The sequence below is a fragment of the Leptonotus elevatus genome, chromosome 16 (assembly GCF_054856555.1).
Source record: "Leptonotus elevatus isolate MCC_2025b chromosome 16, RoL_Lele_1.0, whole genome shotgun sequence".
NCBI lineage: Eukaryota > Metazoa > Chordata > Actinopteri > Syngnathiformes > Syngnathidae > Leptonotus > Leptonotus elevatus.
This window is the reverse complement of record NC_141254.1, coordinates 8,102,113-8,125,958: the sequence shown is the minus strand read 5'-3', so window position 1 is coordinate 8,125,958 and position 23,846 is coordinate 8,102,113. Positions and strand designations below refer to the sequence as shown.

The window sequence follows — 23,846 nt, the reverse complement described above, 5'->3', positions numbered from 1 at the left end:
AAAAACAGCAATGCTACAAGAATAGTCATGATGTAAGGGTAAAAAAAAAAAAGCATCAAATAATAATCCCAAATTTTCCTTTTTGTCTTTGCATGGACAGTGATACGTGCTTACTGTCTTTCAAATTGAATCACTGAGATGAGTCCATTTCAAGTGCCTTTAAGAAGAATGAAGCTTGTGTCCATGTGGGTTTTATTATTCAAGTACAGTGTTTATAGGGTTAGGGTTATTTGGGGTTAGTCAAATCAGGGACATGTTAAATGGAGGCAGGTGTCGTCTGACTTCAGTTTGTATTTGGTTCATACCGAAAACAGCCACATACCCACTTATGAGGGTGTGCACACATTTGCAAATATTTATTTTTACTTCCCCTCTCCCTCCAAAAACCATGTCACTTTGATAGAGTCATTAAGGTAATACACTAAAAAAATATATATCTTAACGGGTGTGTAGACTTTTTATATAGGTAACAAATGTGTAACATGATTCATTTGAACACCTGTGGAATAGATGGAAGCGCTCATGGCGTGAATTGGTGGAATATATTGAAGTTGGAATAAAGTGAATGTAATGAATGTAAAATGTAAAAATGTAGAATCTCCCATTAAGAATGAATGGGGGGAAAATAGGGTACAAAATCAGGAATTGTGGAAAATACACCCTAGAATGTCGTGAATTTTTGGAATATGTTAAAATTGGGATGAGGAGAATCGGATGAATTATGTGGAAGTAGATAGATGCCGGAAAAGTAGGAAGTTTGAAGAATAGGAATAACATATGTGTGATCACACAAAATAAATAAGTGGAAATACCCAAAAGACTTTGGAGGTGTCATTGAGTGTGTGCGGCCACTAGAGGGCGCATTAACTCAAATTCCTAAACATACGTTTGCATTTGTTTCAATACAGTAGTTAAATAACATATAAATGTAACCAATGTGTTTTGTGTTTGTTGGACAAACAAGTCAAATGCGACACGGAAACTGTGTGACAAGTCCAAACAAAAGTGTCAATTTGGCAGACACGCTCAAATGACGCCTGATTAATTGATGTAAATGCCCCGCTTGACACCAATGACAAAACACTCATGTGGCTTCATTATATATATATTTTTTTATTTAAAAAAAAAAGTACAGCCTGGTTTATCTATACTTGACAGCTATATGTACACTTTAGAAAACCAAAGACAGAATGAATAAAACAGACCATCGATGGAGGAATTGTTGTGAAAGGCACGAGGGCTGGATGTAACGTCATGATAAGCGCACTCATACGTGTGGCGTCATTACAAGATTTTGACATTTTTCCTCGGAAAAATTCCCAACCAGCCTTGGTGCTTTCCCGTCCAAGAGAGGATTCTTTTCAGGCACTGCTTATTGATTTCCAACAAAAACGTTCACCCACCCTCCACATGAATTCAGCAGTATCGAGTGTACTTGCGGTGGGTGGCTAATTTGGGCTCTCATTTACAGCATTTTACAAATACACTTTTACACAAATACTGTACAATATACAGTAAAGCACATAAGTTATACGCAGGGGGACATTTTTTTTAATTTACATGACAACTCTAAAGAGGTCGTTCTTAGTTTGAGAAGGTGAGCAGAAGTAGTTCATTTTGGTCAGAATGGACGATTACCTCATTTGCAAAAGTAAAACAACAAGTCGCCAAAATCTGTACATGCTAATATACATCACTACCTAAAACAGCAGGGGTGGGCAAACCTTTAACTCACGGGCCGTTTTACTTATGAAGGCCTACATTCACAAAATATAATCCAACAAGCACACAATGTATGAGAAGAAAATTAGAGAGAAAAAACCCACGAATTTTTGCAAGGAAAAAGGTCTGAATTTTAGGAGAATAGGCCAGAACATTATCAGAAAAATAATAGAATCTTACAAGAATAAAAGTAATAAGTCAAATGTATCCCCAAAAAGTCACAATATTTTTCATAGAAAAATGTCATGAAAAAAAATCATAAATTTACATGATTAAAGTCAGTGTCCAGGAAAAAAGAAAAAACTGCAATTTTACAAACATAAGGTCACATTGGAAAAACATTGCAATTTAATAGAAGTTACAATACTACCCATACACTCGTAGTATCACAACTACATATCCGTTATTTGTGTCCATTTCATTTCAGTGATTTTGATCTGATTTACTAATACATGGCGGGTGATAAATATAAATTTATAAACAAGTTGCCCATCCCTAGTGTAAAAACATGACTATCAACTGATTGAGAATTTCAATCAAGTCATCTCCAGCACAACTAATGTACACGTTTAAATAAGGACCGCTCTACAGAAGAGAAAGATGACATCTTAACAAAGCTGCCAGGTTTCAAATAAAACTAAAACAACAAAATGGCTGCCACCATAAGAAAGTCATGAAGTGCTACTTTTACAAATGGCTTGCTACTTTTACAAATGGCTTCCTACACACTTCACTGGTTAGTCAATGAGCTCGTCAAGAGACCCTCACATCTGCACTTCATTTTGAGTAGATGGGAGAGAAAAAATGTAACAACTGGAACCGGAGTGGAACCCCATTAAGTCCAACAACCGAGAGACTTTAGCTCAGTTAATTGTCCATGAGGGCCAAATTATGTCAAGGTTGCCAAGTCGAGGGTCAAAATCTTCGGCCACATTGTTTTATGTGCAGAATGCAGATGTTATTGTTTTTTATTGCAGCAGATAACCTTTCTGTGTTGAGGCACAATGAAAAGAAAACAAGTCCAATATAAATTGACTTTGGGCACCCCTTTGAAATATTTTTCATCAACAGAATGTGACCAGATTGAATGAATAAGACTTGCTAATTTCATAAGGTTGTTAAAACTGTGCTTGAAATGCGATAGTGAATATGCATTTAGCGTTAGCTGATACAGGTGTGTCACACACGCAAATAGTACACGTGATACGTGACGTCAACCGCGACACACAAAAAAAGTTTCACCCGGTGACAAGTTCAGCTGCTTAGATTGCTAACATGCTGTTGAAATGGTAAAAAACAGCGGCTGATTAGACAGGATAATAAAACACGGATTTATTTTATGCGGACGTGCAGGCTAGCAGCTGCTAGCTTACCCATAAGCAACCGGGATGCCTGACATCTCGCACTTACTCTTTAGTAAAAGTCCTCCGGTGAATACGGCCATCACTGTCATTTGATTGAATGGCTTTCCCGGCGACGACTTGTCAACATAACATAAAGCTACGCCTGCTAGCTCCCGTGTCTTGCCTGCCTTTGAACCACAGATGCGGTGTCAATACCAGATGTGATCGGACTGCCAGATCTATCGGGGTCGACTAACGAACACCTTACGCTACAAAATGTACGAACTGAAATTAAAATAAACCTAAGAATATAAAAGCAATATATATTGAATAAATGATAAATACACAAATTGCCTGAGATGTGACAAATATGAGTTTTTGATTGTTAATGTGTTCCTGTTATTTATGTGATGTATTGTGCTTTGTGAACAGCTAAAAAAAAGAAACCGCACATTTCGTTAGCGCCGCACTGTACTGACGTCACCGGCAGGTATCCTGCGCTTTTATATTCTTGTTTATTCACGTTTTTACAATTTTAGTCCATATATTTTGTTTAAATTACTTCTTTAATAATTTTTTCCCCAAAGTTTTGACGTCTCAAATAACTTTATTGAACATTTGTAAACGGACAATTTTCAGACAATCTTGTTCCGTGACGTCATATGTAGGCGACCCTGATAAAATCTGGCAGCCCGATCACATCGGCTACTGGTCTATCTTTATACTCTCCTTCACAGTAGGTGGCGCTACACATCGTGGAGATGTAATCCGCCAGTAATTTAACTGCAGAAGCAGCAGCAGCTGGCTCCAGTGGCCCCAAAAAGCATAAATGACATAAATTGCAAAGATCCAAAGTTCACTGCTTCCCAATGAGCGCACAGCTTCCTGTCACCGAGCTGGCCGCCATTTTGACTTGTGACGTAAGCTAGGAATTATCAAAAATATGTATGCTATAATTCATTATACAGTGCTTGTTAACTACAACAATGTCAATCAAATGCATGTTTGCTCACATTACATGTCTAGAGATGCCTTTTACTTTACAGCATAAAATACCAACATTTTTTACTTAAAACATGGGATTGTAAAGCTATAATGAGGCCAGAACAAATAAATTAATTTAACATTTGAATGAAACCAGACGTGAGAGACCATAAAAAAATGTAACAAACGTCTGAGGTTCCACCAAAGTCAACAAAAGGTATTGTTGCCGGTCCATTTGTCATGAATGAGTTTTGACATGAGAACAACTTGAGCGGTTCCACTGTACTGTGAATATCAACGAAAAGTTCCAAGTTTGATTGCGACTAACGACCGATTTGACGTTTCAACGATTTCAAAGTCAACTGGCGTCACAACTCGGGAGGTTCCACTATTGTCGCCGGTTCTTTTTTCATTAACCGACCTTGACCACTTAAATTTAACAAGTGCTTCCAATTGTTCCCCCCCCCCCCCGGTAACAAATGTACAGTATTTGATGCTGGAACTTGTTAAGTTAACCAGAGTCACACCTTGGGAGGGTCCAACTGTACACTGAATGTCAACAAAAAATTCAAGTTTGGTTGTAACATCAATTAATGAAGAGTCAAGTTTGACCTTGGGTCCATTATGCAATAGTCAGCAAAAGGAAGAAAAAAAACTCTGAGGTGTCATGTAGCTGACATGTACACGGCTAGTTTGCCATGATTGACCTTAAAGCACTTGGGTCCAAAACTACCCTGTTTACACACGCGCACATAAAAACATACAACAGCAGACACAAAGCAACAGGCTGGTGCAATCAACCAATCAGACGCGAGCAGGAAATGACGTTTCCCTGCGCGGCGTCCGTCACAAGCGCTAGTCGTCATCTCCACTAACCGAGACGAGGGAGGAAGAGGAGCGTCTCGCGTGAGAGCAGGCTACGCGGCCGAAATGAAAAACAAACCACGAACACATGTCACAGCGTCCCCAAGCATCAAGTTATGATTGACCTCCGTTAAACGAGGTCAAAGATGTGTTGTGTTCTCCTCTCTCGTTCCAAAGTCTGCGTGCCCTCCCGCCAAAGCGCCCCCCAACCACCCCCCCGTCCGTCTCTCTCCGCGAGCGGAGATCAGGGGCTGTTGGCCCCCTCTGCGTCGCTGTCGTCGGGGGCGCCCTTGTAAATGGGGCTCTTGGACTGCAGCGCCGGCTCGTATCGGCGCGGGGACGAGCGGTTGGCGCTGCTGTTCTTCAGGCCGTACAAGAAGTAGATGGCGAAGCCTGCGGGAGGGAAGGCGGGGAGACAAAAGCGTCAGGAAGCCAGTTTTGTGGCGCCTCAAGGTACGAGTGACTGATTCACATCGCAACAAGTGGCTTCAAATGAGATATGTCAAAATGAATCGACAAGTAACCGATTAGCAAATGAATCTAAAACTACTTTTGTGGGATATTGCCTCATTGATCCCTAAACAATACCAAAAGAAAATTAATTGGTTATTAAACAGTAATCACGGAAAAATTGTTTTGTGATACATTTGAATGGAAAATAAAATTGTATCCGATTAATCGATGGAATAGAATAATTGATCATAAAAATACTCAATAGTGACAGCTAGGGCTGTGCAATTAATCAAAATTCAATTACAATTTCAATTATTACACAATTACAAAATCAGCATAATCGGCAAAATAAGAATAATTAATACTTATTTCATATATTAAATGTATACATTTGCACTTTTTTTTTTTTTACATTTTAAAATAACTAATGTAATCAATTTTGTTTCATCCAAAAGGAACTTGCATAATTATAGTGTTCCAAATAATGTTATTTATCTTAATAATTTTTCTTGTTTTGTACCAAAAAATAAATGATCGTCTTAATCGTGATTTCAATTATTACCAAAACTAGACGGAATGCTATTTATTAGCTGAATGCTACGATTTGAATGCATGTGCTTATGAAGCAAATTGAAAGATAAATTACTAAAGTACTCAAATGTGGTCCAAGTGGGGTTTGAACCCAGGTACTCCATGGTGGAAGGCAATTGCTCTAACCACTGAGCTAATGTGACTTGTGTGAAATCATGGCCATTGGTGTATTTATTTTTGAAACGTGTCATTTGATACTGAAAGCTAGCATGAATTTAATTATTTCAGTGAAATGATTATGCATTTCTTGATATGCATGTTTATAACTTGGCGTAGGCTAATGGCCATGGTGACAGCCTGAATTTGGTCAAATATTCGTAAAAACACTTCGAGGTCTTTATTAGCTTTGATTTAAATACATTTGGATTGACTTCACATGAATTTGTTTAGCTGTAAGCTAACAAGCAATGCTAAACGCTATTGACAAGCTAAGCACGTTAGCATAGTTGCTATAACCCTTTCAGCAGAGCCGTTGGTAACAAGATGGCGTCCACATGTCATGTGGCCAGCAGTTGACCAATCCCAGCTGTGAAACCGAGTTGGCTAAACTCTCGCTATCAACGGCTCTGCCTTTTAGCAAGGCATATTTGAACACAAGAGGAGCGAGAAATCAAAACATATTCTTGAACACAAATGACAATTTGGATTCTAAAGCTGAGTTCGAACGTACCAATGACCATCCAGACGGTGAAGCGACACCACGTGCTTTTGTCCAGCTGCATCATGAGGTAGATATTGACGAAGACGCTGAACAGGGGCAGCCAAGGAAGCAGAGGAACCTAAAATGGAGGCCGCAATAATACAGTCAACATTGTTTCAATCTGAAGCTAAAATGCTAACAAAATATGTGGAGTAATTGATTACTATGTATGCCATATATGCGACTTTTTACCTTGAAGGTCAGCGCCTCTTTGCTCTCGGGCTGCCTGCAGATAACAATAAGGCAGCCGGCGCACATCAGAGCCAAAACGGCACAAGACGCCACCACGAGTCCGTCGCCGGCCAGCAGCTTCGGCAGACAGTTGGCCAGGATGATGCACAGGACGATGATGAGGACGGCTGCGCGCGCACACACACAAACAGCGAGCGGCGCCGTTAAGATGGTCAAGCCGACGTGGCGGCGTTACGCCGCGCCGCGCTCTACTTACAGATGACGGCGGTGGTCATGTAGACGATATTGCCGGAGGTGTGCGTAGGGGTTTTTGAGCTGGGGGAGAAGAGCAGCTTGAAGGTGAAAGCCTCCCTCAGGGGCCTCTCCTCACTCTCGGTGAACTCGTCGCCGCTGTCGCCGCCGCTCATGGCCAGTTTCTCGCCTTCCGCCAGCTCCATCAGCTTCTTCGTCTGGCTAGATGACGGCAACGTGCCTGGCTGGTACCTTGCACATCAACAATCAACATTTAATCAATTCGGCTTGCTGGCTCATTACATTTTTTCCATTGATAAATAACATTAAAAAGCAAAAATTATGTGTACATTTTAATTTGTTACATGAAATCAGTGGTATATTTTTTATTTATTTAACATTTTCCAAATTGATTAATTGAAAAAGTAATTGACAGATTAACTAATTACTGAAATAATTGTTAGTTGCAGCCCTAACTGAAATATATTCTTCATTAAAGTTAAATAAAACTTACTAACAATACTTTTCACACGCAACTATCACATCAAATAAATGTTTTTATTTGTTCTTAAGTGTAGCTGCGCTTGTTACCTGAGGATGAGAACACAAATGGCCACCAGCGAATACGCCAACAACGTTCCGATGGACATGAGGTCAACCAGAGCTGCCAGATCAAACAGGAAGGCCATCAGAGCTGTGGAGAAAGACACTTTTTTTTAGATTTCAATAATACGAAGTAGGGCCAGACCGATTACTTGGCAAATATTAGCTCTTTTAAAATAAACCAAAATGGGCTGATTGTCAACGTTACAACAAAAAGGAAGTCATTTTAAACATACCCCCCCCACTAAATCGTCCAATTAATCAGTTGTCAGAAGTTTACCTGCCAAATATTGTATTTTTTTTCATTAAATTGTCCAAATAATCGGTTGTCAGAAGTTTAACCTGCAACATATCGTAATTTTTCTTTCATTAAATCGTCAAATGTACCAGTTGCTGCAAGTTTAAACGGCCAAATATCATAATTTGTTTTCATTAAATTGGCCAATTAATCGGTTGTTGGAAGCTTAACCTGCCAAATATCGTAATTTTATTTCATTAAATCGTCCAATCGGGTGTCACAAGTTCAACTTGCCAAATATCGTAATTTTTTCAAATATTAAATCGTCCAATTAATCGGTTGTTGGAAGTTTAACCTGCCAAATATCGTAATTTTTCATTAAATTGTCAAATTAATCGGTTGTCGGAGGTTTAACCTGCCAAATATCGTATTTTTTCCCCCATTAAATCGTCAAATTTATCAGTTGCCGCATGTTTAAACGGCCAAAAATCGTATTTTTTTCCCATTAAATCGTCCAATCGGTTGTCGGAAGTTTAACTTGCCAAATATCGTATTTTTTTTCATTAAATCGTCCAATTAATCGGTTGTCAGAAGTTAACCTGCCAAATATCGTAACTTGTTTTTCATTAAATTGCCCAATTAATCGGTTGTCGGAAGTTTAACCTGCCAAATATCGTAATTTTTGTTTTTCATTAAATTGCCCAATTAATCAGTTGTTGTGCCAAATATCGTAATTAGCACTGGCCTAAAAAACAAACATATTGATCAGGCTCTAATAGGAAGTAAATTTTTTCTTTTCTTTCATTTGATCAGTCGAGATGCAACTTACCGGCGACAACGCCCGACGCGATGGTGGCCAGCAGCGGCGTCTTGGTGCGAGCGTTCATCCTGGACAGCGCGCGGAACAGCAGGCCGTCCTCGGCCATGGCGTAGATGACGCGGGGCATGGGGAACATGGAGCCCAGCAGGCTGGTGGACAGCGCGCAGAGCGAGCCCACCGCCACAATGTAGCGGGCAGGGGCCCAGCCCACGTAGGTGAAGGCCTCGGGCAGGGGGCTCTGAGTGTTCAGCTGGTAGTAGGGCATCATCAGGGTGAGCGCCGCCGACACGCCGAAGTAGGCGAAGAAGCAGATGAGCAGCGAGGCCACGATGCCGATGGGGATGGAGCGCATGGGGTTCTTGGCCTCCTCGCCTGCGCCACACAACATATCAACATCTTGAGAATGGGGCGTGGCTATTTATTAAATCATCATCTCTAAAATATTAATATTTGTTGCAAAGTAAAAAAGACTTCCTGTTTAGTTTAGCATATGGCTCCAAGAGACTTTTTAGTGTGTCGCGGGCTGTTACATATGCCTCCAAATTTTCATGCCTCTAGCTGATTCGTACAACCAGGAATGCTTCATTAAGTAGGAATTTAGAAATTCAAAATGTGATGCTCCGCCCCCGTCACACACGACGTCGAAAACTTTCGATTTTAGACAGAACGTGCAAAAACGGGCCAAAATTGGACGTTCAAATAGTCATACCTCACTTCCTGCTCATTTTAAGGTACAGCTATCAAAGTCTGTTTTGTTCGTCAGGATGTGCTACAGGTGCCGCCCGATTTTCGTAGCCGTAGGACAGGGATCCGTTAAACCTATGTAGGGGGCGCTACAGACCCATGTTATCATATATGGCGACTTTACATATGTCACATTTTTCGCCGTGCAAGTTTGGCGAGTTTTCGTTTCATGTTTAATGTCTCAAAAATGGGATTGTTTGCGCAGAACTATAAGAACAAATAATAAGAATGCCTTCGGGAACAATAGGGCCCTAATAAAGCATTTTTTTTGCACTTGTGCTCATCACGGCAAATAACGTCATAAAATTTGAACTTATCAGTGCCGTTGACGGCTCTAGACGTCAAAGATGAATGAGATCATTATTTATATGCACCGTTTGACAACTTTATTATAAGCAGTTTCCAATTACACTAAAACTGGATTCATCTCAAAGACTGTTGATGAAGCCCTCCAGTGCTGCTGTTTTGGGTGGCAACAGAGGTCAAAATGGGTTCAGCAGTTACTACTCGATTCTTACGGCGGATGGCGTACATACTTGTGGTGGCGATGCAGTCAAAGCCGACAAAAGCGTAGAAGCAGGTGGCGGCTCCAGACAGGACACCGGGGAGACCAAACGGGGCAAAACCGCCGGTCCCAAATTGTTTCTCCACGCTAGATGACACAGAGGGAAAAAAAGCACAGTTGGATTCACAATCAAACGCCAGCCACAAAGCAGACGTGCAAGTTTAGCGCGGGCGCTACTGACTTGCTGCTGTTGCTTTGGTTGATGAAAGCCGTGTAGTTGTCCAGCGTGAGGTTCCAGTTGCTGGTGTCGCCCTTGACGAAACCCGAGATGATGACGAAGCCCAGCACCACCAGGTTGATGCCCGTGAAGATCTTGTTGACCAGCGCCGACTCGCTCACGCCGAAGGCCAGCAGTCCTGGCGGCGCACAGGTGCAGCGATTAATTGATTAATCGACAACTAATCAATCATCAAATTAATCATTGTTTTTGATCATGGATAAATGGCTTGGATATCGTTTTAAAATTGGTCAAATGATCAGAGTTTCCGCTCATTAACAGTAAGTAAACATTAGGGATGTTCCAAATAAAGCTATCAAAGTGAATCGATTAATCGACATGTAATCGATTATCAAATTAATCGACAAACTGGTAACATATCACCCCTCCCCCACCCCACACTTTTTTTTATCACTTGACTATACAAATATGAAGTACAAAGTAAACGTCAATCGCTGGTTAATAAGTAAGTATCAGGGGGAAAAATGCTTTTCAATACACTTTAGTGGAAAACTAAAATGAATCAGATTAGTCGATTAATCAATTGAATAATCAATAGATTAATCGATTCTAAAAATATTCGATAGTGAAAGCAGTTGTTTGAAACCACTTTACCAAAACTTTTAGGATTTCTGCAAAAAAAAAAAAAATGGAAAAAAATTTACGTCAAATTTTCAATTTCAAATTTCTAGTTCCTGATTGTAAAATGGCCACAAGAGGGCAGCCGATACTGGTATCGGCCATCGTCACGAGTCCAATACCTTGAAATAAGGCCATCTCGCAAACCTAATACCGATACCTGCTATCGATACACGCCCATCCCTAGTAAATATTTTTAGATTTCTCTAGTAACAATCATAATTATGATTGTGCATTGTCAATTTGAAATAATATCCTGTTTTGGAAAAAAAGGTTATCTTTTCTATCACGTTATATAATATAGTTTATTCAGAGCAGCTTGTGTGTGTGGCAGTCAAGTCGATTATACAGTATTAATGTTGCGTTACCAAATAAGGAAGTTGTTAGGTCAGAGTCAGGTTGATTAGATGGAAAATATGACGAAAGCTCGCCGCACAAACGCTTTTCAGCATTCAATTTGCACAATCGGGCCCTTTTGTTTTTGTTTGGTCACCGGCTGGTCCAAATCATTTGACGCTTGAGACTCACCTGTGAGCAGGAGCACCAGAATGAGCGCAAACAGGTCCGGGTACTCGGCCAACACGTTGCCGGGCACCTTCATGGTCATGGCGGCTTTGAAGAAGACCGAGATCTTCTGCTCCACCAGGTTGTCAAAAGTGGAGCTCCATGCGCGCGCCACACTTGCAGTACCTGCAGCAACAAACGACAACAACAACAACAACGTCAACAAATGGCAAACATAAAATGTATCGAAAATATGGCGTCGTATTGAAGTGTATGCGTGTTGATGAGTGCCTGGTGGGGTTGCATGAGATGCGTATAGTTTGGGATATTTTATTTATTAGATTCTTTTTTTTTATTCAGTGAGTTTTATTTGTTTGTATTTTGGAAAGGAAGCAGAGTATTGTAAAAAATTTGAGATGGGCGTGTACCGATACCTGGTACCGGCATCGGTACTCGCGACGAATATCGATACAGGTATTAGTCCCGCTCTTGTGGCCGCTTTCCAGTCAGGAACTAAAGGCCGAAATGGTTGTTTTGCATTTATTGACCGCCACAGGTTATTCGAGTATGAAAAATCAGAGAGCTTTTTCCTGCCTTGAGTACTCGTTTATTTAAGGCTTTAGCGTAGCAGAAGCACAGGCTACTTTTAATTTAAAATCGTAATCGTCCTGAATGACAGGAAAATAAAAAATTGCGATTTTATTTTTTGGTCATATCAACCAGCCCGTTTGATTCGATTTCGATTTTTTTCCCCCGGTTCGATTCACTTCACTTCCAGTCCAAAACTCCACAAAAATTTAATTGCAAATTAAGTAACTGGTTAAATGATTTAGTGTTATAATCAAACATTGGCATCAGCAAGGATGAGATGAAAATATTTTTATTATTTTTATTTAGTATAATGTAAATTAGGTCAGGTCTTACATAAATGTAAGAAAATACTTTTAAATTCATGTGAACATTAAATTTCAAGAAAACAGTAACATAAAAAAACAAAAAAAATCGGCCTTTAAAATTCTATTAAAACATTTTTTTATGGGAAAAAGATTAAAATAATGGACTCATGGGTTTCAAAAAGGAAAATCGATTCGATATTAATTGTGATTTTTTAAACCCAGCCCCAAAAAATATAATAAAAAAAAGAATTGAAAGGGGGAAAAAAACCTTCCAACCTAGTTTGTGTGCCTTTAAGAGGCGGGGCCTCCCACCTCTGTGTGTTGACGTTGCCAACTTACCAATGACGTAAGAAAGGATGAGATTCCACCCGGTGATGAATGCCCAGATCTCCCCGACCGTCACGTAGCTGTAGAGGTACGCCGAGCCCGTCTTGGGCACGCGGGCGCCGAACTCGGCGTAGCACAGGCCCGCCAACATGGAGGAGAGCGCGGCGATGAGGAAGCAGAGGATGATGGCGGGCCCGGCCTTCTCGCGGGCCACCTCGCCGGCCAGCACGTAGACGCCGGCGCCCAGCGTGGAGCCCACCCCCAAGGCGATGAGGTCCAGGGTGGACAGGCAGCGGGCGAAACGCGTCTCCTCGTTGGAGAAGTCGAGCGTGCGGCGACGTAGCAGCTTGGTGCAGAATTGGGACAGCTTGGCGGCCATGTTTGCTGCCAAAACGTGATCCCTCTCGAGTACGGCGGGTGGGCGCGATTGACGGAGTTTGCGCAGATGGCCGAGGCGAGCCAGTGGATGATTGGTCCGTCGGCGTGGGCGCGGATGAGGACGGTCCCGCTATTTGGCAGCCTGTGAGGAGGCAAGAAGAAAAAAACTAAAGTTCACTATTCGGCAAGTGGCAAAGTTTGTGTGCGCTTGGCAGCGGGCAGAACTAATTATCGCGGCCTTTCTATTCCAGCGGAAAGCCGTTGTCTTGGCGACGTGCACTTTAACGACATTCCATCCCACAAATGCTAAACAGGTCCTTGCCTAGTTACACTCATTTACACAATTTCTTCTTCTCTTTGTCAAGAGAAGTGGTCATTTGGTTGATTGCTTGCTTTTTTGTTAGGGCTGGGTTTTAAAAAATTACAAGAATAGTTGATATCAAATTGATTTTCTTTTTCGAGCCCGATATCGCTTCATTAAAATCTCTTTTACCCATAAATTCGTTTAACTGTTTTCTTGAAATTTATTGCTCACATGAATTTAAAAATATTTTAATTGGAGGTGTCAAAATTAGTGCGTTAATTATAAGTGAATTTAAAGTTCTTTTAACGCCACAACTTTTTTTTTTAACGTGCAATTAATGACCGCACCTTAATTTGGAAAGCCTGTACTGGGACACGGCAAAATTTTGCAGTAATAAATTGAATAATAATGCATATGTTTGTGGAGACTGGGGTCAAGTTGTATTTTACAATTTGAAAAATGTGCAGAAGTTACTTCATATTAAAGATTAGACAGCTCTTAATATGAAAAGAAAAATGCACCGAGTTGTTACGTCTTACAAATGCAATTATGCCGTCTCGTGGCAGAAAAATTACAACACAAATCAATATCACACTCGTTTTTTGACAGTACAGTACAGCTTTTTAATTTTAACTCAATGAGTTATTATGAAATTAGTGTATCAAAGACTAAAAAATGCAGCCATATTTCTATTAACATTTGCTTCCACTTTTATGTTAACAAGAGTATGAAAATGTAGAAAAAAATATTTTATTGTACATTTAGAATTAGAACTAGGGCTGTGCAATTAATCAAAATTCAATTATAATTTCAATTATTACACTCCACAATTACAATATCAGCATAATCGTGAAAAAGATTAATACACATTTTTTTGAATTAGCTAATTGAATTTGTCTTCATATTTTTTACATTTAAACATTTTCTTGTTTCGTACCAAAAAAGTAAATAATTGTCCTACTGCACAGTGCGCACATGCTGCACTCTAACTTCAAGTATTTGCCAACATAAATAAACAAACATTATAAAATTTTTATTATAAGTTCTATTTGGTCCAAAAGGAACTTACATAATTATAGTGTTTCTATATTTTTTTAAATTGGTCTTAATATTGTTAAATGTGTAAGAAAAATTCTTGTTTTGTACCAAAAAACAAACAATCGTTATTATCATTTCCCCCCCATAATCGAGCAGCCTTATTGAGAATAGATTTGCAATGAATCACGAGTTAACTATTGAAGTCATGCAATTAATTACGATAAAAAAAAATTTGAATCGCCTGCCCTAATTCCAACATTTAAGACACACTCTATGTCTGCAATTTGAATGGGAAAATTCTCCCGAGCTGCTCGGGAAAGTTTGGAGAGGATTCAGAATGCGTTTCAGCACACGCCCAAAAAAAAATAAAAAATCAGTTGCAGTTACGTAACTTCCAGGAATTCATACCTCCACCTCCGTCCTCACATAACCCGGCGAGAGCTCCCGGCGCTCTCCCATCTTTAAATTAAATTCCTTGACTGATTTTGGATGAAAAAAAAAACGAGAAGGCAAGGGTCTTCTCTATTGGGAGCGTTTTGTTGTCTCAGTAAGCTGGAGATGCGCAGGACAAGGTATGGGAACGCCACAGGCTGTGTGGGGAACACGCGGTTTCATATCGGCAAGCTAATATCAACAGAGGACAAGAAAAACAGCAGCTGGATGAGGCCAAGTAGCAGCCCGGGGAGAATGTGGATGAATACACAAATAAAGCCCCTTTTTAAAACAGATCCCTTCACTCGCATGAACCCTGAGAACCGTTGATAGTATTTCAGGTGGCTGTCACGATTGCTAACCGGGTCACATTTAGAAAAAATAATAAATAAAGCGTCCTTGAATTGTGTCCCTACAATCAAGTGTGACGGACGCCTGCATAAAAATAAAACAAAAACAGAGCATGGCGGATGCCGCGTCTTTCTGTTGACAATATGGGGGGGGCTCGACCGTCACCTGATATGCCAACACGGCGTTGACGTGGGCTGACGCGGGGGCACGGCCCACTTGTGTGTGCAATGACGGACGGTAAGTTAACGACCGCTCTGGTATGTTCCGCCTGCGTAAAACGACACGTGTCATTCCAAGCTTTGTTTGGCTTCTGCATTTTTGAGCCCTTTGGTGCAAACATGTTGAGAGAGGCGTCCTCATTCCTCGAAAATACGATGCAAGAGGTGTCAAAATTCATTCAACAGTGCTCCTCAGTAAATGAATGCCTTATTTGAGTCAGAATTGCCCATGGCTATTTTTTGAGTCTACTTTTATTTGACTCAAACTATTGGCATTTTAGTCTCATTTTAGTCAAAGATAAGGTGTGCCCAAAAAAATCGATTCTCATAAGAATGGCGATTCTCATTTAGTACGATTCTGAATCGATTTTAAATGTCCCAAAATCGTATTTAAATTATTTTATACTATCCTCCTTTTGTTTGTGTGTGCCTTAATTGGGAGCGCTGTTCATGTTGTACCCGGTTTGGCCACTTAGGGGCAGTGTGGTTCCACGCGGTCTGATACACTGTTAAGTTGCAGCCGCATTAGAGAGTAGAAGGAAAAAGTCACGATGAAGTTATTCCAATAAAAGTTGTTTTTTTGCAGCGTGGAGTCGTTCTTTTGATAAAAGCGAGTCAGACCGGAGTAGATCATTATGATTCAAATCATTGTGATTAAAAAATCGTTCTTAATCAAAAATCGATTCTGAATCGAATCGCACACCCAAAAATCAGAAGATTCCCACCCCTAGTAAAAACGCTGATGATACAGTTTGGTGCTTCTACTCAACCAGCAGGTAAACGAGCTCATTCATTCACCTGTCTGATTTTGTGGCTGCTTTCCCCCAGCACATTCCGTTTTCTTATGTAATGGAAGTTTGGAATATTTATTTTCCAAAGACAGCGCCGGCTGCACAGCCATCAGTTTCTTCCTCTGCGTTAAACTGTGCCAAAATAGAGCTGTCAAAATTAATCGATTAATCGACAATTAATCGATTATCAAATTAATCAACAACTATTTTAATAATAAAATGGCGACAGAAATAACGTGACATTTTGTGACATTATCAACGGAAACAAAGACTTTTTAGCATCGTTTTTATTTTGTAAACACCACATTTCGTCTCATTTTTATTCGTCAACAATACGATTTAAGTCATTTGCTCCCCCAAAAAGTATAAATACGTTCTATTTTAAATGTTTTATGTGTCCCAAGGGCGTATTTATACTTATTTTTTAATGCGAGAGTATACAGAAGGCTTTGATGCAGCCTCTCAACTGCAAAGAACTGTTGAAGAAATGGTAGTTATTATACAAACGGCCAGCAGGAGCAAAAGAGATTAACCAGGGCCATGTTGGAAAAAAAGCGCATTACTCACATTTCTAAATAGATTTGTGAATAATAATGAAACTTATGAAGCTATATTCTAATGCTAATTGCTGCAAAACGGTAACAGATAGAAATACCTTTTTTTTCATGATGAAAGACGAGACTTCAATCTTTTTTTTTGGTAGGTTCCATGTTTTTATATTAATAGAACACAATATTCTGTGGGCCTTGCAAAAGCAATCAAAATCCAGTAAAAAAAAAAGCCGGGAGCAAAGGGGTTTGCTTCAGTGAAAATGGCTGCGAATCAATGAGTTAATTATCGTTATCGGCACGTGTCCGCCATTTTCATTACGTCTTGTCTCGTCGTCGTCGGGTGATAAAAGCTCGTTGACGCATTTATTTTTTTTACGACAAGCTCTTTAAAATAAGTTAGTCAGGTATGGTCGCTACACTTTGTTAAAGAGATGGTTACAGGTGTACATCATTTCAATTTCAACTTGCAAACTGACTACGAATTATGTACGTCGGCTAAAATAACATGATCAGTGACAATGTTTGTGCCGTTATTAATTAAATAATACGGAGACTAACAAAAAAAAATGCTTCAATGATGTTCAAGATATCATTAATTCGCATCACTTTCACAAGTCAAAGATCACTTTGACCCACTAGTTGTCATAAAAGGTAGTGAAGTATTTTGCAGATAAGTCCCACGTTCAAAATGGAGGGCACGCAAAGTAAGCAAATGTCGTCAGAAGTTCATCCGACAGTCTTTGTCAGTTATTCAAATGATTGATTTGATCATCACGTTCCGTCTTTTTCGAGGCTCTTGCAACACATTCAGCTCCGTGGTTAGAGGAACACGCTTGTAAAAAAAGCCACGACAAATGTTTGCTCATCCTGAAGTCTCGGCGGATAAACAATTGAGGCTGTCACTAAACTGCTGCCGCCGCTAGCTTAGGGCACAAATCAACATTCAACTATTTGCCTAGCGCGAAAAGGTTGGGCCCCATCTCAGCGGCTAATCTTTTCCTTGTGCTTTGTAATTTGGCGCGGGCCTCACGTAGACCGGGGAAGCTTGTACCGAGGTGTGGCTTTAGGAATGCGCCGCCATTTGCCAACATTTGCGACGCGAGCAGCGCACTACCTGCAGCCAAGTGGTATTTTCCTCAAAATAACATCAAAAGCATTTAAGGAAGGAAAACTTTCTGGCACGTAAACGGCATCCTTTTTTTTCTTTTTCTTTTTTACAATGTAGCAGCAGCTGCCGCGAACTCTTAAGAGGATTATGTGGAAAAGAAACAAACAACTTAACCTAATTATAACCTGTGCGCAGATCCGCAATCAACAAGCATTGTGTGTATCGTGCGTCTTTCTCGTCTCGTCTTCGATCACAACACAAGCCATGTATATGTCTGCATTATTGGCCAACATGACAGCATAGAGCAGGAGAAGAAAAGAAGAGAAAATAAGAAAATATGAATCACGGTTATTTTGGTAATAATCGAAATCACGATTAGGACGATCATGAAAATGTTTAAACTATATTAAATATTCAGACAAATACAATGATTTGAAACACTATAATTGTATGCAAGTTCCTTTTGGATGAAACAAAATTTATTAAATTAGTTATTTTTAAATTTGAAAAAGGGTGCTAATGTTACATTTAAATAACTCAAAATTAGTTTTAATAATATTTTCTTTCTTTTTTTTTACGATGATGCCGACTTTGTAATTGTGGAGTGTAATAATTGCAATTGTAATTGAATTTTGCTTATTTGCACAGCCCTAGCATTGAGGGCATCTTTGGTTTACGATGTAGCATAACAAAGTCTTTGGGCAGCGCAAGAAGGTGCGCAAGTGTCAAAGACAGTTTCTTATTTATATGACCTACATTTTCTAATTACTGCAATTAATATTGCTTCACAGTGCTAAATAGAAAAACCGTTTTTCATACAAATAGTTACTGTAATCTGGATTTTTTCAAATCAAATTGATGATTTTCTCCCTCTGCTTCTAGAGGTGCAACAATTAATGGACAACTAATTGATTATCAAATAATCAATTATCAATTTTTAAATACCTTTTTTAAAATTCAAATCCTCCGAATTTCAGCTTAACGGGAAATATTTTCTGATTTTTGCAGTCCTCCATGAATACAGGCTAATTGTTGAATTCAAATAGAAAACGATCCCAAAAAATCTGCAGTCAATTTTAAATGTCCTATTGATAGAAATTACACAGTATCTTTTTTTAAATCAGTGAATCGACAAAATAAATCAGCTGAATAATTGATTATTAAGATAATCGTTATTTATAGGCAGCCATAGATGCTTCCTCTCGTGGAGGGTTTTGCTGAACTGAGTCAGGGCCCAAAACGGACTGTGGCGAAAATTGTGGGGGGAGTTTCAGATTATCCGAGTAAAACTTCATTGATTATCAAGCAGGTTCTTTTTTTTGATTCGCATTTGTCGTATTTGAATGTAGCACGTAGGTTAGAACAAATTGGGCCCAAATAAATCTTGGGGAAAACGACAACCAGTGTGCCATTGCGGCTCCTCACGGGTGCCACAGGAAATGACCTAATTTGGGAAATCATTTTTACATCTATATCTTTGGTCTTCCCATTTATGCCAGCAACGTATAGCAACCAGCAGTACAATAAAATGCACTTCCATTAAAGCTGTGTCTCCACCCGTCGTTGCCATTCGCACAACAGAATAAGTCATGGTCAATATTTCAAATTGTTTAATTTACAAGATCATCGTGATTCCCCCCCCCCAATTTCAAAATGGGTGACTTTGCTCAATAAAAGTTTTGGAAACACTGTACTAGTCAATGGTTGAATGACGCCTTTTTGTTACTACGGAAGAGGTGTAATCCAAAAAAACGCCAGCACAAAAAGAACACCATGTTCAGTCGCCCACAAGACTAAACAGCCAATGAAAAGCGCTAATGTGACCTTGCATAACCCTGGAAGGTGGATTAGAACACGGCTGGCTGTGCGCACACACACACACGCTACCCCAGCCCACGCTTTGAGCCACAATGTATGTTTGTATGTGCAGGGACGCTATTGCTTATCATAAAGGCTCGGCCTGTTTGCATAAGGGTGCGCTCGCCTTTTGAACTTGCGTACGTGCGGGCCGCTTGACCGCCGAGACCGAACCGGGCGACCCTTTAAGTCACCCGGCTGGACGTGAGCGCTGCTGCCAAAAAAGAAAAAAGGAAAATTGTGCGCTCGCCAGGAGATGGAATGTGACAAAAGCGAGAATCTCTTAATTTTCCCACGAGGGATGACCCAGAAAAAGAAAAGAGTGGAAACAAAGCGAGCTAAAACAAATTCACTTCTTCTGACAATCAAATCACTTTGAAAATCTTGCACCTCCACATTTGTGTACATTCGAGTATGAGAGTCTAAAAATCTCCACAATCTCTCTTCACATCCGACCTTGCGCATTTCATCATGGTGATGATAATAGTAATAATGCTATAATTAAAATTGCAGTAAGGATGTCAGGCGATTAAATTCTTTAATCGTAATTAATCCCATGACTTCTATAGTTAACTCACAATTAATCGCAAATTTAATATTTGTTCGAAATGTACAATAAAATGTTTAAATATAATAATAATTCCAATGTAGGATATTTTAAGTTTTCATACTCTTGTGGAAAAAAGGTTAAATTAATAGAGATACGGTTGCATATTTTAATCATTGATACAGTAATTTCATAATAATTCATAAACCTGAGTTAAAATTAAAAAGATGTACTGTACTGTAAAAAACTATCTTGATTTGTGTTAGTCATTTTTCTGCCACGAGATGGCATAATTGCATTTGTAAGACGGTGACAGCGCTGTGCATTTTTTTCCATATTAAGAGCTATCTCATTTTTAAAATGGAGTAACTTGTAAATTTATCCACGTATCTGCTGCGTTGCGACTAGAATTCCCCCAGTGCAGGCTTTCCAATTAAGGGGTGGTCATTAATCGTGCGTTAAAATATTAGTGACTTTAAATTAACGCACAAATTTTGACATCGCAAAAAAAAAAAAGTATACCTAAATAAATGTTTACAAAATGTCAGTACAATTGCCGTTAACTTGTCCGTTTCTCAATTGGAGTTCTTGTCCAGTCTTACTTCCTTGGGATCTTGTGAACGTCACCAGTCGCGGCACAAGTACGGTTCCAAATTATTGACAGTACTCATAAACCAAGAACTCAAGCACGGTATACCCGCATGTTGTTCTTACTGCTAGCTTCAACCAAGGACGTATCGGTTGGCTGGGGAAATATCCCGAGATGCATTTCGTGCTTCTATCACGGAAATACGTCAGCGTCGGAAAGGAAGATACAAAGTATGCAATCATTCCAGTTGACATAAAAGACTCTCGTTCTTAGGAAGGACCATGAGACCTCGTACTCTGCGTTTGAGAGCCGGCCAGTCACCAGGAACCTTTCAGCAAGGGGAGGGAGTTGACAGGCTTGACATGAAAGAGTTGAAAGAGAGTAGCTCGCCGTGTACCCGGTCAGTTTTGTAAAGAGCCTAGAAGAGACATAACTTGCATTTGTCTCATCTCGTCATTTCGCAAATCTCCACAATGTACTCTAGACGCAAATGTAGACGCGATAGCTGTAAGTCGTACAGGAATGATGACAGCAGCATGACCGGACACATTGCTTCTTTTACATGCTTGATCTGGCCTTCTCTTGTAGGAAAAAAAGATTTGTTACGCACTTGCACTTCAAAATGGAGCCGCAATCTTATCTGCAATACTATAACCGCCTAAGTGCAGACTAAATATTAACTGAAGTGAAAAAGGATAGAGTATTTATTCATCCAGCCAGTGAGTCATCAACGACATCTGAGAGATGACCTTTTACAACGGATTAGCGAATCCCAAAATTAAAATGTAAAATGGCTGCTGGATGATCACCCAAAAAAATAAACAAAACACTCCCCGCACACTCAGGAGGTGTGGTGCGCATTCTTCCTCTTGCAAAACCCACTAGAAGAAGTTCCTGTACAACTTCATCTGCAATTACATTAGTCATTAGACGAAAGTACAACCGTGCCTCAATAACACAATTAATCTACTTTTAAAACAAACCCTTCCCTACTTTAAACCAATTTATAATATTTGTACTGTACTTGTCTACAGAACACACCTCGTCCAAACCCTTGTTCATTGCAATACAATGAATCATTCATGGGCACACAACCTCTTATGTATTTGCCTTCATTTCTAAACATGGACGTTCAGTCACAAAATTCGAATTAAACATCCACTGACTGTAGTGACTGACTGGTAGATTTATTGGCATCTGTGCAGTGTAATCTTCCACGTAATTATATGTTGGCTACAACATCAACGAGGTCAAGTCCCATCACTTTCCCCCGATGGAGACACCTGACTGAGTGGTGGCAATTGTTGTTAATGACGAAAAAAAAAAAAAACATCAATTTGACTCAAATTTCCCTACAAGTAGTTGACTTGAGTACCAACATCGCGGCTGATGCAACACACGCGTGGTGTCTGCCCAAGAACATGGCAACACTACTGGAAGGATGAGTCACTTGTACGGCATAGAAAATGTTCTTGATAAACGGTTAAATGGCAAGCTAAATTGTTCGAGCGTTTAAAAAAGCGTTACTTACGCTATTTAACAGGCCACTGGGCAGGTTTGAAGCGTCTGTCGCGGACAGAAATAGCAGCTAGCTACGTGGCTCCCTCCCGACTCTGGTGGTTTATGTTGCTTTCACTGTTCACACAAAGCGTCGGAATTTCCTAAAGTTGTATTCGGAAAACGCCTTGATGTTTGTGACAAAACAATCGTTTGAGTCCAAGTTTATTATACTTTCATCAACAAGGAGTGTTGCTAAAGCGAACTGACTGGTACGTTACTATTGTTCCACACCACGGCGCGACTTAAATAGTCGATCCTATGTGAAATCCAAAAGTAAGAGGCGTCTGTGAAGTAGCATCACCGTAATTCCACGCCTTAGTAGTAACCGTGCGTGGTGCGTGTTGTACCAAAACAATGAATGAAAACACAACACTAAAATAGCGTACACGAACCGTACATTTAAAGACACTAACACACACAGAATTCTTCCAGTATTAAAATACATAAATAATACTCGCGTTTATAAGGTTTTTTCAAAGACTGTGACGTCAGCTGATTGCCCGCTCAAAATGGTAAATGGCAGCGAGGCGGACGCCGTAACGGTGACTAAAACTGGAAAAAGTAAACGTTAACACTTATTGTTCTATTTTAATAACCATAGCAATAAACAAACTATTTCAAACAATACGGGCGCCAGTTATAGGGGGAAAGCGACTAGGAGGATTGCGTCAGTCGTCTCGGGTGACCGCCAAAATAAGAGTTTCCCAAATGTCGGAGCCACGTTTTTGCAAAGAGAACATTTATTACCTTGAACGCCGCTTGAATTAAAAGTGCAGAGAAACTGGATAAAGCAGAGGAGTCGAGTTTGCTTGCTGATGAAATATCTCTCCCTGTAGCTCCGTGCATGTGCTTTTGATCCGCTTGGGAGGCGGCGGAGGTGGGTGTGTGTAAACAACGTGACGTCACGAGGAACGTACTTTTCAATTCAGTGACGGGAGCCAGAACATTTTCAAACGGTGATAAATGAAAGGCGAGCCATATTATTTAAGACATTATTCATATAAAGATATAAAAGAGCTTCTTTGAAATGTGCGCTGGCTTTGCCGTAGTAGTATGCCCGTATTAGGAAATGAGCGACAGGCCCCGCCCTCTCGTGAAAGCTATCTTTGGTTGAAGCTGCAGCCGGTGCCACTTGGCTGTGCTGCTAAACCAACTTAAAATGACAAAAATTTATCAATAAATAAGCTTTTAAAGAATTACAGTACATTGTATTATAATGCATACACATTTATTTTGCAAAATCTGGACATCACCTTCCTTACGCCCCTTTTGTTTGCATTATTGTGTCCAAATACATGCAATGAATCGATAATAAACTAACATGTTTTGAAGTCCTGTGTGGAGAAAAAATGTTGCCTCTCACCCATAAAGTCAGTCATTTGTCACACAATTGCAGAGATTCACATTTCAATTTGTCTTGTTCATCGAGTCAGAACCTAGCTTTGCATAGGAAAAACAACATTAGTGAACAATTGTGGAACAAGTTTGG

At 39.9% G+C, this 23,846-nt stretch overlaps 1 protein-coding gene across 1 annotated transcript; it reads right to left on the bottom strand.

Moving 5' to 3' along the window:
• Positions 1-1,093: 1,093 nt before the first annotated feature.
• On the bottom strand, positions 1,094-23,248 carry slc7a3a (solute carrier family 7 member 3a). The gene is made up of 11 exons (XM_086098426.1): positions 23,105-23,248; positions 12,646-13,153; positions 11,435-11,596; positions 10,232-10,406; positions 10,022-10,137; positions 8,751-9,113; positions 7,672-7,774; positions 7,106-7,332; positions 6,850-7,016; positions 6,628-6,736; positions 1,094-5,306 (listed from the first exon to the last, which is right to left on the bottom strand). Exons 2-11 carry the CDS (start codon positions 13,010-13,012, stop codon positions 5,158-5,160), a joined length of 1,938 nt encoding a protein of 645 aa, XP_085954552.1. The 5' UTR covers positions 13,013-13,153; positions 23,105-23,248; the 3' UTR covers positions 1,094-5,157.
• Between the last annotated feature and the right edge of the window lie 598 nt (positions 23,249-23,846).